This window comes from Rhagoletis pomonella, unplaced genomic scaffold (genome assembly GCF_013731165.1).
Source record: "Rhagoletis pomonella isolate Grant_MI unplaced genomic scaffold, Rhpom_1.0 Rhpom_scaffold_00006, whole genome shotgun sequence".
NCBI lineage: Eukaryota > Metazoa > Arthropoda > Insecta > Diptera > Tephritidae > Rhagoletis > Rhagoletis pomonella.
Window position 1 is genome coordinate 7,080,737 of NW_023458560.1, and position 19,275 is coordinate 7,100,011.

At 35.6% G+C, this 19,275-nt stretch overlaps 1 protein-coding gene across 1 annotated transcript in view; it reads right to left on the bottom strand.

The window, feature by feature from the left end:
- Positions 1–832: 832 nt before the first annotated feature.
- The window catches only part of LOC118740355, a 34,032-nt gene continuing 15,589 nt past the window's right edge, over positions 833–19,275 (bottom strand). Inside the window, exons 2-5 of the mRNA XM_036471850.1 lie at positions 2,907–3,552; positions 1,366–1,540; positions 1,096–1,309; positions 833–1,040 (exon numbers count right to left, since the gene is read on the bottom strand). Of these exons, the coding sequence (XP_036327743.1) occupies positions 833–1,040; positions 1,096–1,309; positions 1,366–1,540; positions 2,907–3,545 (1,236 nt within the window). The 5' untranslated portion in view covers positions 3,546–3,552. The remainder of the gene's footprint in view (positions 1,041–1,095; positions 1,310–1,365; positions 1,541–2,906; positions 3,553–19,275) is intronic.

Genomic DNA, 19,275 nt, shown 5'->3' on the forward strand with positions numbered 1-19,275 from the left:
TCGTTATAAAACGGCGTTTCCACGACAACCGAATCACGTAATTCGCTCTCTCAATTACGAACGGCGAATCAATCTGTTTACACGACACATTCGTGATTCACTTTACATCTCTGCTTCTTATTCTTTGCTTTTGTTTATTGTTCAATGTGTTGTTTATTGTGTGGAGAAAAAATGTTTAGTGGTTAATTAGCTAAATCAATAGTTTTAACGAATCAAGCTAATTTTTCAATGTTTGTGCTGGTGGGGATGTGTGAGGTCTATGTGTTTTGACAGCCGGTATCGATAAAAATTAGAGAAGACAACGATTTGTTCTTGATTCGCATGGTGATTGGATCTGAATCACCTACGAATGAAGTGATTCGCTCTCAAAATTTTGTAAAGCGAATTACGTGATTCGGTTTGTAATTGGGGCGCCAATCACGAATGAGAGAGCGAATTACGAATGGGAGAGCGAATCACTTGCCGTGGCAACATCGTTTAAGACATAGGCCAGCTACACCTGTCGAGGTTGAGGAGAGTAGCATAACCGACAACGAGTCGGTGTAGTGTACGTGTAGCCGACAAAAGCGGACGACATCAATACACTTAAAGCGTTGATAAAGATATTTGATCGTCTCCGTGGCGCTTTAAAGATTAATAACACTAAGAGATTGGCGCTTCACAATAAGTTAATGTTTGGCCGAGCTTCCCCTTCGGGAATCACCACATGTATTTTATTTTATTTTTATATATAAAATAGATATAAACTATCACTAATCTTCTAAATTTTTGTTTTTTAACAAATTTACTTTCAACTTCAATTATATATTAAATGAAAACCTAATTTTATACATTAATATAATTTAAACTTTTTCCCCAAGCGCAATATGTCTTCCATTCGCTTTATTATTGTGTCCAAACCGCGATTTTTTGTTATAACAGAAATATCCAAATCTTTGAAATCCTCTGGAAGCGTGCTGTTATCTGCCAAAATAACTTTTGTCATGACTAACGGGTGGGGGAATTCAATTGGAGCTACCCTTAGTACTTCATTTAGAAAACTATAAGAAAATAATATTGAGAATATTTATTCAAAATATTTTAAATAGCACCCACCTCTCGTAGGTATAATTTGTGGTTGGAATCTGCACCTCAACCAGGTTCATTATGAATGCATTGTAATAGATTTTCAAAAATTCGTCGAAATTGTCTTCCAGTACAGCTGATTCCACACTTGAAAATAAGACAATTATAATATCATGTGCGATTGACTCGTATTGAGCTATTTGGAAATCTACAAATTTTAAATGTGAGGGTTGACCTTTATCATCTGCAAAAATATGTTATTTTAGCCAATTTAAGCTGCAATGGTTAGAAATTACCAACCATAACGAAACATAATATTATTGATCCACATGTCGCAATGCACCAAGCTGGTATATAGTCCATCAACTGCTTCTGGCTGCTCTAGCCACCTATCGTATAGTTCAAATAGTTCGAGTATTTCATCAACTGCAGTATCGTCATTGTGTGTAGCTATCTGTAGATCTTCAACTATTTCCTAACGCAGATGAAGTGAAAATAATCTTCAAATTAGTAGAACTAATCAGGGCTATCACGGAATCCAGCGTAGAAAATCTACGAATTCTAATGCCTGCTACGAATACGAAAAAATTCCTATCACTGAATCCGAGTGAACTCGAAAAAAATATCGTTGCCAGCTTCGAATGCTGATTCGAAATCAGCTAGTGCAAAGGAAACAATAGACATTGTACGCCATTTTGCTCACGCTGCCCCTGCAGTCGCAATAGCCGAATGAGCAAAACACTAGGCCTGCCAATTGGGAGATGCGAGTTCGAGTCCGAGTCGTCGGGCAGCGGAGTTTTTTTTCTATTTTAATTTTTGTTTCTTGTTTTAATATTGTAGTTTAGATTTTATTCTTTTAAATAGATTTTTTTTTAAATTAATTTTTATGATATTCAAGTAATTTGGATTCAATAGCGTCTAGGTAATTAGGTTTATGTACATATATAATCAAAGTTTAGGTTTAGCGATTTTTTTTGCAATACGGGCAACTGTTTTTTAATTACTCTATTTTTCGTAAAATTTAAAAAAAAATATGATTAGTTCTACCACCAAGACCCACCCCAAAAAATACGAGCTCCAAACCTTGTGCAAAATTAAAGAAAATTCTGAAAATTTTCATCAAAATAATACACTTTTTAATTACACTCTTTAGAAAAAAACTGAGTATGCAGTTTTTTCCCCATTCAATTTTTGTATAATTATGTGCAAGTCTGAGGGATCTAGGACTTACCAATGATTTTTGCTAATTTTTTTTTTGTTGAAGGTGTCGTTTGTTTTCTCCATAAAAAAAAAAAATCGAAAATTTTAACATAAATTCGCAGAATTTTCTTTAATTTTGCACAAGGTCTCTGGTTTTCGGGGTTTATGTTGTAAAAAATTAACCATATTTTTATAAAAAAACAAATTCTAAAAATAGAATACTTAAAAAACAGTTTCCCGTATTCAAAAAAAATCGGTGTACCTAATCTTGATTGACTGTACATATATATGTGTGTATAGCATTGGTATTTTACGTCTACGTTTACACAAATTTATGGAATTAAACAAACTATAACAAACTTGGAGTATAATAAATATTTATTGTTAACAATAATGCAGTTTTTTCCATTATTTTTCAGATTCAGTGATTTAAAATTTTGTTCCGACAGCATAAACTCGTCGTAGAGTATCTGTACGAATCTTCATTACGAACGGATTCTATGAAGGCTCTCAACGAATTTCGAATTTACGTTCGTAGCCATTCGGATTCTGTGATAGCACTTTCCTAGATTTCATGAAAATCTAAGCAACGATGCATTCTGTGATGGCCCTGAATATCGAGATTTCTTCGAAAAACACACCTTACGCATTGCTTCTTTCATATCATGGCCCATTGTGTTGTTCATATTGAAACGTTTGAAGTATGGACGTATGTACTTTGCGAAAATTTCTGGCTTCCTAAGGCGTAAGGCAATTGGTAATGCGTGATACTGTGCCAGAGATTCCAACACAAGTTTAGTATGCACAGAATCGAGCATTTTGTGACGATTACCAGCTTTATATCCAGATGCCTGTAGATTCTCCTGGACTAGTACCGCATCGCGATCTACTTTGTTTGTGTTGATATTCAGTGATATTCGACTGCCATAGTAACGAGGCACGCCATTGTAGAGTTTATCCTTAGGCAAACCAGCTTCGAGTTGCAGCCGATGTATTTCTGGTACAACACTTTGGTATACGTTGTTCTCTGTAATACAGGTGCGTTCCGGTTGGAATGTTTGCCAAAACAATTCGTTGGTAACTGGCGGCAATTTTGCAATCAAGGCCAAATCCTCGATAAGCCCGTTCGGACGTTTAATTTTAGAGGTGATGGAGAGAATACAGCTGCCATAATTGTCTCCAGGCTTGGTAAGATAACGAGCACTGTACGATTGAAGCTCACCGCCCTCTAGATGTGGCTCTACAACACCCTTTAAATCAACTATTTCCGGTACAGACATAGGTAATCTGTAAATTTTTTAAGATAATATATTACTTAAGTAACAGATTTATGTGTGTGTATGTATGTACATTAGACTGCATAACCAAAAAAAAGTTGCGGTTTTTCCGCCGGAGTTACAAAATGTATTATATTTGAAGACGTCCACCAAAATATTTCGGAAAAAATATTAAGATTTAAGTGACCTGGACCGATTTGAAAATACCTCGAAAAATTTAGTTTTTTATAAATAAATAGTTTCTTAAAAGCCTTTTTGAAAAAAACCCCTCAAATGACAAAAGGGTTTAAGCATAAATCGGCAATCGGCATAAAAATATTTAAAAATCTTCTCAACGGAATCGAATTAATGAGATTTTTGATGCTTTTCTTAACTATACTATAAATAGTTGCAATATTTCGTTGCATCAGATCGAAAAAACGTCGATGTATTTATTGGTTTGCATCCCTAAGGCAAATATGGTGCCACACACAGTGATGCCAAATTTAGTCAGAAAGAAGAAAGTTGCATAGTTGCTTTTTTGCAAATTAAGACGACATTCGATGTTTTCTAGGAAAATTCGATTTTATCCGAATTTAAGCACCACACAGTTCGATTTCAAATATTCGCCATTGGAGCTAAAGTTCGATGAAAAGTCGAATCTCGAAGCTTCTAATATTGAATTCACCCATCTCTAGTATGTTATCCATTTAACAGTTTTGGGACCAAAAACTAGGAAATGACACTCTTCATATTCATTTTATATACGACATTATTCCATCGCTGGTTTTCATATCGCTAAAACTAATGCAAAACACATTGCTAGAAATGTCGCTGCCACTCTGACGCCTGATATGTATCTTTGTTTCTTGCCTCAATTCTTGTTATTTCCAGCATTCACACTTAATGTTTTGATAGAGGCTGTATGCAGGTAGATATCTTGAAATACATGTCTTATCTTGATATGATAGCTTGTTGCCGCAAATTACCATTCATTTTTCGCGTAAAGGTAAAGACGTGTTAGTATAACTGAAATCAAAAACGAGAAAACTTAATATCGGCATAGACATTAGGCTGGGTCGATTTTGTATGGGGGAAAATAAAAGGCATTTGACCGTATTGTAATAGTAATATTATGATGTCTTAGGTCTTAGCCAATTGTTATTGGCCCCGAAAGATTAATTTAAAACTCATCTTTAGCCCGCGTAATTGAATCAAAGTGCACGAATTTTGAAAATGAAACTTTGGCTGGTAATATCTATGAAATGCGTTAATTGTTATAAACAGGACGATATATGTACTAAATTAAGGGTTATTAAATTTAGTACCTCACGTTCATTTATCATTTTTCAATAAGTCTTAAAATTTTTAAGATATTAAGATAAAACTTACAAATGCTATAATTTTCCCTTATGAATTCTAATTCTTCATTACTTCAGCAACCAAGTGAAAAATACAAAAAAGTGAGACCAGATTTGTTTCAAACGTTTTAATGTTTTCGGATGTTTATATAATATTAAAAGGACCATGCTTTGCATTCAGCTTGAACGACAAAAGTCACTCCCTGGCACACTTTTCTGTAATCTCCCTTCGTTTGAAGGTAATGCTGCGGGTAAGGGCTTACCGCCAATGACATGCCCTTGTTAAAATAATGCCTTCTTGAAGCGAAAGGGTAAGCGATTCCCATCGCCTATCTCGTTTCCATTTTCGTTTCTGTGGTAATCGTGTTTTTTGCTGGGTTGTTGTTGACTTCAGATACAATATATTTTCACTATTACCAAGGGATTTGAGTTAAATTCGATTTTCGAAAATCTATGTGAAAGATGAACATTTTTGGTTGATATCTTAGGCTCAACCAAGTCCACCAAAGTTCAATGAGCTCAAAAAATAAAAATTAATAAATAAATTAATTAACACATTTTTTTACTAAAATTGCAATTATTTTCAAAAGTATTAGTCCTGCATAATTTGATATATGGGCCTTTCTTGTAGAGAATCGAAATAAGCTAAGAAAAATTTTTTTTACCACTTCAACTTTGATGGACTTGGGAGAGCCTAAGATATTGGCCAAAAATTTTAATCTTGCACACAGATTTTTTTAGAGTATAATGAACCATTATTTTGCTATTACCAATCAAAAGTCTAAAAAAGCGGATTTTCGGCCCACGCTAATGTATGTACACATATATACCTGGTTCGTAAGTACGTGTACCTTTATTATTGCCAATATACAACATAAATATCCATATATACTTTATGGCGTACTTTGACCAAGAATCCAGAAAAGTCTGCCAATGGGCTCGTACCCAGCCATATTCCAGGGGCAGGTCTTTGCGATCGAAGTCTGTGTCGCGAATGTCTTCGTAGAAGGATAAATGGGGCCAGAAGAAATATTGTGTCGGATAGTCAGGCAGTGTTAAAGGCCTTAGACTCTTTTAAAACTGCATCAAGGCTTGTGGACTCTTGAACCGCCTGGGAGCCCACAATAGCGTAACGCTAAGCCAACGAAAGGTCTGTCTCGCAAAGCGTGGAACCGAAATGCGCTTGCAAGGACCAGGCCAATCCGCGGTACATCTAAAAATACACTGCAGAACTACTTAAGAGCTAAGAAGAATCTCAGATTGCTGCCCACTGGCGGATGGAAAAGATAATAAGACATTCAAAGAGATTCATAACTCTTCCCAAGAGGAACTCCGAAAGACTCCTTGTACTTGAAACTCTTACTGGCTATTTGACAGCACACTGCAAGTTAAGGTACCATTTGAATCAAATGGGGCTGTAGGTTTTGTGAGCTGGAGGAGGAAACCCCATAGTATATTCTATGTACCTGCTCAGGAAAAATTAATCGTAGACTGATACACTTTGGAGAACAATTTTCTTCTCTATATAAAATTTTGAATATGGCACCGTCCAAAGTGCTTACAGTCTGTACAGTAAAATTAATTATTATACGCAGTTAATTTGCTTTTATTGTACTAGCTGTGTCTTAGTTTTACTAAATGTTTAGTTATCTACATTTTTAACAAACTTGACATTGAACAAAAATATTAAAAACTGAAAAAAAATTTTGGTAGGTTTTGGTGGATTTTGGTAGGAAAAAAAGTTGTCTGTGGCAACACTGGTTGGTATGGTACTGATAAAATAAATCTCCATAATAATAACAACTAGCGTAAGCGGCGAACTTCGTTTCGCCCAAAATTAATTTTTTGTTGAACATTTTGGTACAACACTTTCACCAACTATTCACTTAACGACTTTCGGTGGGACATTTATCAGCTGTGATTATGGTTTTGTGGTCGTCAGAAAGCATATATCTTCCACTGCCATTTAAAATAACCCGTTGTGTCCTTGACGAAGTTCTTGCAATTTTCCTATGATCTGTCGTTTAATCGCACAACACTGATCGATTTCGATATCAGAGTTGTCAACGAAATAAATTTTTTTCAGTTGTTAAGGGGCTTGTTCCTCCTGATGTCGTACTGCATTACCTTAGGCGCTTTGCTGAGGTTTTTGATTTGAACTGCTAATCGCCAAACTTTGTAAATTGGGATTGCGTGAGGCAATGTTTCATAATCTAATCGGCGATGGGTTTACGAACACTGAAAGTACAATGTCGAAAAATTCTAATTATCTTCGAAGCAATCGAACTATATTCGCAAAAGATATTCTCATTCAGCCTTGTCGTGAGTTTCGCCCGATATTTTTTCATCCGCCCGTAGTGAATATGTACACTGAAACGAAAAGTGAAAAGTGAACCGGTTCGAGGAAAATGAAACTCATGATAAGGCTGATTTGGTATTTTTAAACAAATTTCCATCATACATTTTTAAAATCCGGCACCTGTAAATAGAACGCGTAGGAGGGAAAAGGAACCGGTAATAATTTGCAACGCACTCTAACCCAACCTAACCAAAATAATTGTAAACACAACAAAAAGACAGCTCACATAGGACAATCCGCTCTAGAGCTATGCTCGGTTTTACGTAAGCAACTTTGCTTAATATATGTATATATATATATAAATTTTTAAATAGTTGGCAACCCTCTTAAAAATTATTACTTCTGATAAAATATTAAAGAAAGATATCGTTTGGTAACAGAAAAATAAACTTTAGATATAAGTATATTTTGTTAAAAAAATCATTTTTTTTTAAATCGTGAGCACAGGTCTGAAATTTTTAGTATACGTTCCTTTAGCTGCTAGAATAAAATATCCAACGGGGAGCAACATTTTAAAGCAACGCACCATACGTTTTTGACGTTTTTTACGCGTTTTTTTTTTTTTAAATCGAAAGTGGGCACAATTTCAGTCCGATTTCGAAAATTTTCAAAATATAACTTTTTTATGCCAACCAAATAAAAACTGGGACGCAACATTTGAGTAAGTTTTTGCTATTTTTCTTTATTTTATTTAATGTTTATTATTTTTTATGAAAGTTCAGCTGAATACTTAACAAACATGATATAAATCCAAATTTCAGACTTTGGGCAAAAATGATGAAAAATCTGCAAAGTTTGACCAAAAGTTCGAATTTCTTGATCAGCATCTTTAGACAAAATTTTGGTATTCAGTTTTGTAGCCCATTAAATTTTAGCAAAGAAAATTGTACGTTTTAAGTATCTTGGACTTACCGTTGATTTTTGGCATTTTTTTTTTAATGACGGGGCTCCGCATTGTTTTCATATAAAAAAGTTTCTGAACAAAAACTGCAAAAAATCAACGGTAAGACCTAGCATCTACAGCCCAATTTCTTTCATTTGACACCTCATTTTCGAAAATCGAACGAACGGTGCAGATTTGATGACATGGACATAAAATGCCTTTGGGTATTATATATATATGGTTTTTTAGGTCTTTGCTTATCTCTTTTTCTCTCTGTAACTTTTCAATTAACAAATAAAAAAGTGGTGCACGAGGATCATAGTTCAATAGTACATATATTGTATAATAGGGCACACACGTATTTGGCTAAATTTTCCAATTGCAGACGAAGTGCTAGTAAAAAATATGCATTTTTACTTTTGTGCACGCATCGTAACCTTTTAAACAAGTTGTTTTTTTAACTATCTTTTAATGAGAGCACATAAGCCAGCAACGTCTATATTGATTCCTTTTATACTCCAGAACATTATAACAGTTGTCCGATAACAGCTTTAGGTACGCACCAGCTACAGTATACTATAAAAGCGAGTGTCAGAATTTAAGAAAAGGAGTCACGCCACTTTGACTCTTCATAACTTTTTTTCTATTGCAAGCACATACTTCTAACTGGCTGCATTCGGTTCTCCTCTCCCAATACTCAAACATGAGCAATTAACGCACCAAATTTTGCAACGTAAAAATAAAAAAAACTTTTATTTGTGAAAATGCCCCAAACTTATTTCTTCTTTCCTTTTTTTGCATTTACATAATCTCACAACATATGCAATAGATGTTTGTTAATAAACCAGCGAAAATTATGTGTCCGAATAAAAACTGTCGAGTCATGCGAAAGTTCGAACTAATTGAAAATTGCCCATAAAGATAATAATAGATTGGCGCTTACACATATGTTAGTGTTTGGCCGAGCTTCTTCTTCGATTTGTGGCGTGCGCCTTGATGTTGTCACACAAACGGGAGGAACCTACAGTTTTACGCCGACTCCGAACGGCGATTGTATTTTTAAGAGAAGCTGTTTTTCAGCAAGAATGATAGAATACAAGATTGCGCTAATCGAGCTGAGAGCAACTTGCCGTGACGTCAAAATATACCGGAATGAGAGAGCAATTTTTTTAAGTCTTCAAACTAAAAACAAAATCACCAAAAACGCACCAAGCACAAAACTCAAACATTTTCGCGTTTTGAATACCTACTAAATTTGGTGCGAAACGCATCAAGTTGGCAACAGTGAATGTAAACAAAAGTATATTATGACGTCAGCGATTGGGTGGATGCTGTCAAATCGACGAAGAGAGGGTTAGCGGTCCGCGAATGGCGCGACCTTTATTTTCTGGATCGTGGTATTTCAGTGCAGAAATGTACTCGGAGGTTTGCCATTGCCTGCTGTTAAGAAAAAACCATTTTTCTATTTTTTTTGCGATGTTGCTTTGAACCCAGGCCCTGTGGAGTGGAAGCGCACACCGCTTACCACTGCGGCCGCCCATAACATGAAATAACACAAACGGCAATAACGCAAAATTTGCTTTCACTTTTAAATGGAAAATAATACCAAAATCTGAGTTTTGCTTTATTTCCAACAGAGGTTGGAAATAAAACAAATTTTGCCTTATTTCCCATTGCTTATTTATACTATTCGTAAAAAAAACAGTTTACTGACAGAAGGAAAAAGAACTTTGTTTATTCCAAAAATACAATTAAACCAAGGTACATTGAACCGGTAGTATCAGTATATGATACAAAAAAAGAAGGTAGTTTCACTTTAAAATTTTTTGACATAAACTGTGCTTATGACGTTTATGCGTTTCGTAAATTGCTCGAGTATCACTGCCACCTCAACAAATTATTGTTTTGGAAATTTTATTATTTTTAAAGGAATTTTGTATGCATTAAAAAATAACAACACGCAAGGTAAGTTTACTTAATTCATACCTTAAATTACCTTACCGCAAAAAGATTTCGCATTATATGCAGTGTTCCATGAGATATTATTACAGATATTAGGATGTCGCTTTAATTTGGATCCTTTTTAGAGGACATATGAAAAACGGAATAGTTAAAAAGTAGCTTATCGTCAATTAAAGCACTATGGAAGCATAAACTTAGAGGGAGGTAAAAAAAATTACAAACTCTTAGAGCTCCTTGGTATAGTTTATGGACAGATAAACTACTCGCTCTACTGCTGCTGGTGCAGCGTTTCGCTTAGATTGGGCACATCCGTGCCGAGGCTGAAAGTTTTCACCGGAAAAGTGGTTGGAACAAGCAAACAATACCTTGGTGAAGTTACCATGCACGTGGCCATCCCGAAATATGCATCTAATCGTACTAAATAATGATGAAAATAATTGCATAAACAAATAGATTGTCCATGTGCATTACGCAATGTAATAGGAGTATTTTAATAGCCTTCCGTTTTATAATTAATTTTGGAAATAAACCACTAATAGCTCGCTATAAAATGATGCTCAAAATATATTCCTTGAAATAATTTTGGAATAATTTTTTTTTTTTAAGTAAAAAACCACTTTTTAGTTTCATCAAAGAATATGGTAGCTTCAATTTAAAAGAAAACGTCAAAAGCGCAGTTTACGTCAAATGGGAGCAATGGCGGATAAGAAGAAGAAGTGAAACTACCTTTAAATATTTGTAACATGTATCAGTAGCAGCTGATTTGATTTTTTTCAAATTATTTGTTCTCGAAAATGTCAAATATTTTTAACTTCGGCTCACAAAAATTCTAAATTGTTAAATCTATTTGCATGTGGAACCTTTTTATATTCGCAAAAGATATTCTCATTCAGCCTTGTCGTGAGTTTCGCCCGATATTTTTTCATCCGCCCGTAGTGAATATGTACACTGAAACGAAAAGTGAACCGGTTCGAGGAAAATGAACCTTGAATGAATGATGTGGAACCTTTTTCCATACAAAACCAGCGATTGAATAGCAGCTTTCTGAACGCTCGCCCAACTCAGCAGCACAACCGCTGATTACTGGGCCTGGCACAGGATGGACCAATGCTTCGAGAATCAAACCAATTTACAAAAGGTGCTGGCCCAATGCAGGCTTGCTTCGCTGCGAGAAGTGTCAAAAATTATTTGGAATATACTAAAACGTATAAAGGCTGGCCAAATGGCAGCTTTTCTTCACTTGCTTTAAGCGCCTCAAAGTTTGAAATAGGCAAATGTTTTATTTGAAAGCGTTTTGAAGACTTTTGACAAAGAGGTATGTTCCTTTCAAAATAGATAAATTCAAACAAAAATTTGCTTACTTAATTTAAAAAAAGTCACAGAAAATGCAGGTAATTCGAAATGAAATAAAAATGAGTCATTGTTTCCATATTTATATTTAACATATCGTTATCTTATAGTAAAAGGTTGCAAAGCCCACTTTTACAAATTTTACACGAGAGGAAAAACTTCTTATAGCTCTTTTCTTCAAGTAAATCGCTTTTTTAAGTTATAGTTTTTTTTAGTAAATGTAGATATAGATATGTATGTATCATTAATATCATTTCTTTTAAATACAAACATTATTTCGAATTCAATTAAAAATAAATCTAAAAGTTTTTGATACATTTTTTAGAGTTTTCTAGGAAATAATTATTAACGTCAAGGGAACAGACATTGACTTTTCAACCAGACAGCTGGTTACTTTGACAGCGTCCCAAGCCGCCATTCGGCCGAGCAAGTTTTCAAAGTAAATCAAAGCAAATTGAAGTCAGCAAGGCGCGCAAAGCAAGCCTGCATTGCGCCAGCGCCTTAAGAAAGAAAGTTGCAACAGTTTTTATTTTTTCAATTCAAATTTTGTATCTTTTTTGTATTTCACATGGCACGCTTTGATGTAGAAGAAAAAAATCAGAACAGTTTTTGACACTTTCGATACCTGAAGCAACAAATGTTGTTTTTCCTCAAATGCTCTAAACCTGTTTGATAGGCCTTGAATTAAACAAAAAATGTGATATAATTCATATGAAGAAAGTAATATTCACAAAATATTTTTACTTATGAAAAGTCTAACAAAATATAGGAAAAGCATCGTCTTTAATAACTGCTCGTCATATATATTTTTTTTTTTTTCGTAGGAGAGGGAAATGCTTTATGCACTGGCCGGGGGCGCTAGTCTCTATACTACCTTCCCCGAGTGTGGGACTCCCACCGAAGCGTGTTGGGCTACCCACTAAAACCCAAACTCCCACCGCCCGCGCAAGAATCCCGCATCTGGCAGCGCAATTCTGCATCTCTTCAGATGCAGGAGCGCGCTGTTAGAGCCTTGGGGCTGCTCTTTTGTAGGGGCGTTTCATTCGGATGTCCTCAGTAGACAAACGTCCTCTCGTTTGCAGCGGAGTACGAATTTCACGTATCGCAACTGATTCCCACTTTTCTGCGCTGGAGATCATTACCCCAACTATTTTGTTCGGAGTTATGTCTCCGTGTCTTTCTTCCAACATTCTGCGCGAAATCAAGAAGTGTTCGCAGGTGAAGAATGTGTCGTACACGTTATCTTCGACGTTTCCACAGTAGTGACAGAACGGTGAGTCCACCCTTCCCATTCTATGAAGATATTCTCGGAAGTAACCATGACCGGTGAGGAATTGCAGCAGGTAGAAATCGACTTCCCCATGTGGTCTGTTCAGCCATGTTTGAAGGTCAGCTATCAGGGAGTGCGTCCATCGACCTTTTGTGCTCGCGTTCCAGTTTTGTTGCCACTGCTGGATCAGTTTCTCGCGCGCCCTTGCCGCGGCAGCTGCTTGACCTATCTCGGCACTGAGATTGTAAATCTCTTTTCGCTCGTAAGCAAGTAGCTCAATTGGCATGACGCCAGAAATAACTAGAACCGCGTCCGCGGACACTGTACGGTATGCAGAAGCAATGCGTAGTGCCCCTCTGCGCTGTACCGAAGACATTTGAATCCGGTATTTTTTGACTCCCGTACAGGAGCAACGATTGGACCGCTGTCATCAGAAGCTTCCTGCGGCATGGCTTAGGGCCGCCCACGTTCGCCATCAGCCGGCTTAGAGCCGCCGTGCTCTGCGCAGCTTTTTCACATACTCCATGGATGTGTTCCCAGAATGTGAGTTTGCTGTCAAGCTTCACCCCTAGGTATTTTGTAGACCTAGAAGTCGTCACGAGTTGAGGTCCGACCATCATATTTATAATTGTTGGGATCCGTTTCCTGGTGAGGAGCACGATCTCCGTTTTGGCTGTAGCCAATTGCAGACCGTGATCTCTCATCCATCCACTGACGTTGCGCATGACCTGGTTTAGCTTGAGCTGTGCTAGCTGGACATTTCTTGCTGTTATGACGGCGGCCACGTCGTCCGCGAAGGCGACAAGGAAGGCGCTCTCCGGAATTTCCGTGCGCAACAGACTGTCATACGTGGCGTTCCAGAGGTCCGGGCCAAGTACAGACCCCTGTGCCGCTCCGCCGGTTATACATCTCTTTCTCTGACCTTGTGTTGTGTCGTACAAAAGCCAACGGTCTCTGAGGTAGTCCCGGATCATATCTAGCAAGTATGTTGGAACCTTGAATGACCGTTCCAAGGCCTCCAGCCTGTCGTCCCATCTTGCCGAGTTGAAGGCGTTCTTGATGTCCAGTGTGACTAGCAGCACTATTGGCCGCGCCTGGTGGCAGGCTTCTTCGGCCTTATGTACCGCCTCGACTACTTCGCCAATAGCTCCTATAGTTGAGTGTCCCTTCCTGAAGCCATGTTGTCGGGGTGAAAGGCCTCCCTCGCTTCTATGCTCGTCATATTGGACATAGCGCTTTTGCATTAATTTTATATGCATGCTTTTTAGTATGTTAAAAACATTGCTGGCAAACCCTAAAATATTTGCATGGAACGATGTCGCAATAAACAGATGAAGTAATAAAACGGCTTTCGCGCTTTATCTTCTGACATTCGGCTGCCTTATAGTCACATTTTATAGGCAAATTTTCAAATAAGGCAGTGGCACCTGGTAAATTCCACTAATGCATGCATGCAATAACACCATACACAATAATTCCCATTACTTGGATATGAAAAATCAGTTTTAGAAGTGAACTAGTGTTATTTTATTATTTTTCTTTTTTCTAAACGGTTATAATGCCACCAGCAGGGCGCCAACTTGGCTCAAACCGTGCCATTTTTGGACCTATTTTACATCGACTGGCACTTAATTTTTCAATTTGACAAAATGGCACTTTGGAAAAATAGTAATATTTCAATACATTTTTGTGAATTCCTTGGTGTCTACTTCTTTTTCTCAACTAAAATTTTCTAATTTCTAAAGGTTATCCAACTGGTTTATCTTATTTTGGCATTGGACTTATATTTTAGAAATGTGTTTCTTACTTTATTGCTAAATGGTAAAGATTAAAAAGGATGCCACCTTTTATTTTTCTATTTGGCACATTTTGGCACTTTTTTATCCTCAATATGGCACCTCATAGCGACGTGGACCGCCGCGACGCTGGGCACTTTCAAAATTGTATACTTACAAATCCGTCTATTTAACTTGTTCATGTACTACTTTTTGTCAAATGTAACTGGGTGACTACCTAAATATGTGCACTATTTTGCCTTATTATTCAATTGTTAAGTTTTAAAGTTGGTCGTATTGCTCAACGAGAAATAAAACAAAGAAAATTTGTGTTATTTCACATTCAATAGGGAAGTAACACAAATTTGCATTATTGCCGTTGGTGTTATTTCACCCCCTGGTTTGCCACTCATGTTTTTTTATTTATCTTTAGGAATTTGCAATTAAAATACAGTTTATTCTCTAACAAAACTAATATAAACCCAAGTTGAAAAGTTTTTAAAAGACTAAAAACAAACGCGACAAATTTTCACCCAAATTTCAAACTTTTTTTCTCAGAAGTGTTAGAATTTTTTTTCGACTATGTACACTGTTTTATATCCTAATCAATTTTAGTCCAATAACGCAGTGCTACAAAAAAGCATAAAGTAGAAATACCTGGGAAGTTATGTATATTTTCTGGTAGGTCTTTTCGAGCAAAACCAGAATCGGAATATGAAATTTGCCAAACACCCCCAAAATCTTGATTAACCGTTAAAAAATCGGTTTTTCGTACTTTTGAGCACTTAAATATAAGCCTGTAACTTAGTTCATTATGAACCGAATTTCGGTTTATTGCCGGATTTAAAAAGAAGAAACTTTAGCCTTTCGACCGATGTATACCTGAGTAAAGAAACCCAGCTAACACATTTTCTTTTATACATTTTTTCAACTTTGGTAAGGTTTTTACGAACTATTTTATAAGAAAACCACACAAGTCCTAAATTGATTGTAAAACTAAATTTAACAACGAGTAAAACGAGTGTTTACTTTCAAAAGTCGGATGGAAATTTACTCAGTTATCAAACTTTTTATGAAAACAAAATTTTTCCAAAAATATTTTTTTTTACTATACTACTCAAAAATGTTTTCTTGACCGTTTTTTCTTAATTAAGCATCATCAGTTGCTCGTTGTAGAATATTCTGAAATCATTTTTAGCGCACTTTTGCACAAGGGTATTATAACTTTGTTCAAATAACGGTTGTTTGTAACAGCCAACAAAAACCGAGATAGATATAGACAAATGTATACATAAATGATCATAATGAAAAAAGAAATCGATTAAGCGGTGACTGTCTGTTCGCCCGTCCGCCTGTGCATACGATAACTCGCGAAAAATTGAGATATCTTAACGAAACTTGGTATGCGTACTTTTTTCAGCGTAGGACGGATGGTATTGAAAATGGGCAAAATCGGACAATAACCACGGCTACCTCCCATAAAACGGTAATTTTCAGAAATACGAAAATTCTAAAAAATCAACGTAAATTTTTAGCGATTTAAACTTGCATATTATCAGACTAGAACTTAATGGGCTATAAAACGGTGTATACGAAAAAATTTTAACAATTTTGAGAAAAAAGTTTGAAATTTGGGTTAAAACTTGTTGCGTTTTTTTGTAGTCTTTTAAAAAGTTTTAAACTGGTTTTAAATTAGTTTTGTTAGAGAATAAATTATTAAACATAAGTGGCAAACAAAAGCACTTTGAAATGGGGGTGCTATAGATATGTCCAATACTGTATGTATAAATATATTTCAGTAATTTGCAACAAAAAATTTGCATTCTGAAATACATAACAATATTAAATGAAATATTCTTTAAAATAAATAGTCATGAGTTTATGAATAGAACCACAGATCAAAAATGGCAACATGTTTTTAAAAATACTGAGAATGAATAGCCAAAAATTAATTGAATTTCTTCTCTATTTCAGGTTTTGAAAAACCGTCAGCACAGCAGCAACAGCACCATTATTTAAGCTTTTGCTTCGCTTTGAAATTTTTGATTTTCATTCGAACGGCTTCGCTTTTGCTGTAATTTTGAAAATTGTATTCTTTTTATCGGCAGTTTATTGAAAAAGTTTACTGCTTTCGATTTACTGTGATTGTGCTTTTGCAGTGCTGTGATCTGCTTTACTGTGCTATGCACATGAAGTTTTGCAGCATGGTGTATTATCTACATATATACATACATAAAATGTATATGATTCAGCTGACTCGCCAGGAGTGAGTACTAGCCACAAAATTTGTGATACAATTTACTTTGCCTAACGAATTAAACATGGCGATGTCATTGGAACCTTCCGAGTGGTACGCGTGGCATGACTTCGCTATCAAGTTGCCGTACAATCATTAATGTATGGCATCTTTAGTTTTAGTAGAACTACAGGGTAGTGTATTTGTGCATGCATACATATAACATCTTCTATTACTGCTAATTTGATGCATCGCAGCTAGGTTATAGTCAAATTTCTATTGCTTAGTGTTGCTTCCCTGTCGTTGTGCTTCTACAAATTATTTTTGAACTGTCTGATTGCTTTCGAAACTTCACAGCAAAATGGCAGCCAAAGCATTTGCTTTTTTCCTGAATTGCTGTTGCTTTGCTTTCGATATCATAAATCCCGAAGTCAAAGCACAGCAAAAGCAAATTAAATTAAAAAATTACAGCATTTTCAAACCCTGCTCTATTTCTGCAACTTCGGCATTCACAGAAAGAGTTTTTATTATTATAAATGTGAAATGGGGTGCGTTCAGAAATGCATCAAGCCAAAGCATCAGTCTCTTTTATTTCTAAACTTTAATTGATAGAAATGTCAAATATGCACAACCACGGGTATAAGCCGAATTGGAACTTAGTTGCGTAAATAAGACATTTCCATCAATTCTAGTTTAGAAATAAAAGATACTGATGCTTTGGCTTGATGCATTTCTGAACGCACCCATGGTGAGATGAGAGAAACAAAGCGACTACCTCACTAATAAAAAACAAACTTTTTACTTATATTAATTTAAATTTTGATTGTGATAAAGCATGAAAAACTGCCAAAAGTGCAAATAAATCTATTTTTTAATAAAAGAAATGCATAAGAGAGAAGAGGGGTTTTCCAGGGTTTGAAATTTTTTAATTTAATTTGCTTTTGCTATGCTTTGACTTCGGCATGTATGATATGGAAAGCAAAGCATCATTAATTCCGAAAAAAAAGCAAATCGTCTCTACACACGAATAAAGGCGCACTAGTGTTTTGACGGCGAAAAAAGGCGCGTAAAAAAATTTTGCGAAAAAATATGCTTATGAAAAACTTCGGCGAAGTATGTTAAGAGTCTTTGACGTTAAAGTTTTTTATGCGTCTTTTTTCGCCTTCAAATTTTGAGCTCGCGCCTTTATTCGTGTCTAGTGACGAAATGCTTTAGCTGTCGCTTTTCTGTGAAATTTCGAAAACAACCAGACTGTTAAAAAGCAATTTGTGAAATCACGACAGCGCAGCGGCAGCAAAGTAACAGCAATTTGGCTATCGATTGGCTGCGAACCATCAAATTGGCAGAATTAAGTATGCATGCACAAATTCACTACCCTGTAGATCTGCTTTTCACAGGAGACGACCATAAGCTAACGATTCCATGCATTACCAATTGTTCACTAGCGATTGATAATCGCCAATTTTTAACCAGATATCGCTAACGAAAGGTCATGCCACGTGTACCGCTCGGTAGGCTCCAATGATATGTTCAATTCGTTAGGCAAAAGAATTGGTGTCGCAAATTTTGTGACTATTACTCACTCCCCGCTAGTTAGCGATAATACACCATGCTGCAAAGCTTCATGTGCAGTTAAGCAGATCACAGCAAAGCAAAAGCAATAAATTGTTTTCAATAAACTGCCTATCAAAAAGCAAAATACAATTTTCAAAGTCGCAGCAACAGCAAGGCAGTTCGAATGAAAATCAAAAATTTCAAAACGAAGCTAAAATAGTAGTGCTGTTGCTGCTGTGCTTACAGTTTTTCAAAGCCTGGATTTTACTTTTTCTCTTGAATAAAATACTACATATGTATATATATTTGAAATATATTATATTTTTCAGATTTTTTGTTTAAAGTACAATGAATTTCTAAGAAAATGTTGGCAACCCTAGAGGCGGCATGCAATGGATACATTTTATATACATAACTCCATACCAAGTAGGGTTGCCAACCGTACTATATTATATAGTATTGTACTATTTTTCCGGTCGGCGTACTATATACTGTTGGAAAAAATATAGTACGCAAAAATACTATATTTCTTCAATCATCAATAGAAACATATTTCAGTAATTTGCACGAAAAAATTTGTATTAAAATGGATGACCTTTATTCTGAAATAACAATATAAAATTAAATATTCTTTAAAGTAAAAGGTCATCGTCAGTTTATAATAAAAAGAGGTTATAATCAAAAAAGTAATATAACTGGGAAAGAATTAACAAATTTACTTAAAACAATTTCGTTTTCCATCAGTTAAAAGTCGTTTTTACTTTTTCTTTTAAATAAAATACTATATATATTTGAAATGTTCTATATTTTTTCAATTTTTTTTGAAAAAGTACTATAAATATCTTAGAATATGTTGGCAACCCTAATACCAAGTTTTAGTATTCTTCCACAAATACTTCCCAGGATATGTGGTAACAAACAGTTAATTTGTACGGGAAGTGCCACGCCCCCTTTTCTTATAAGCCTAGTTTTCTTCCATGAGTATGGAATTGATTTTATATATC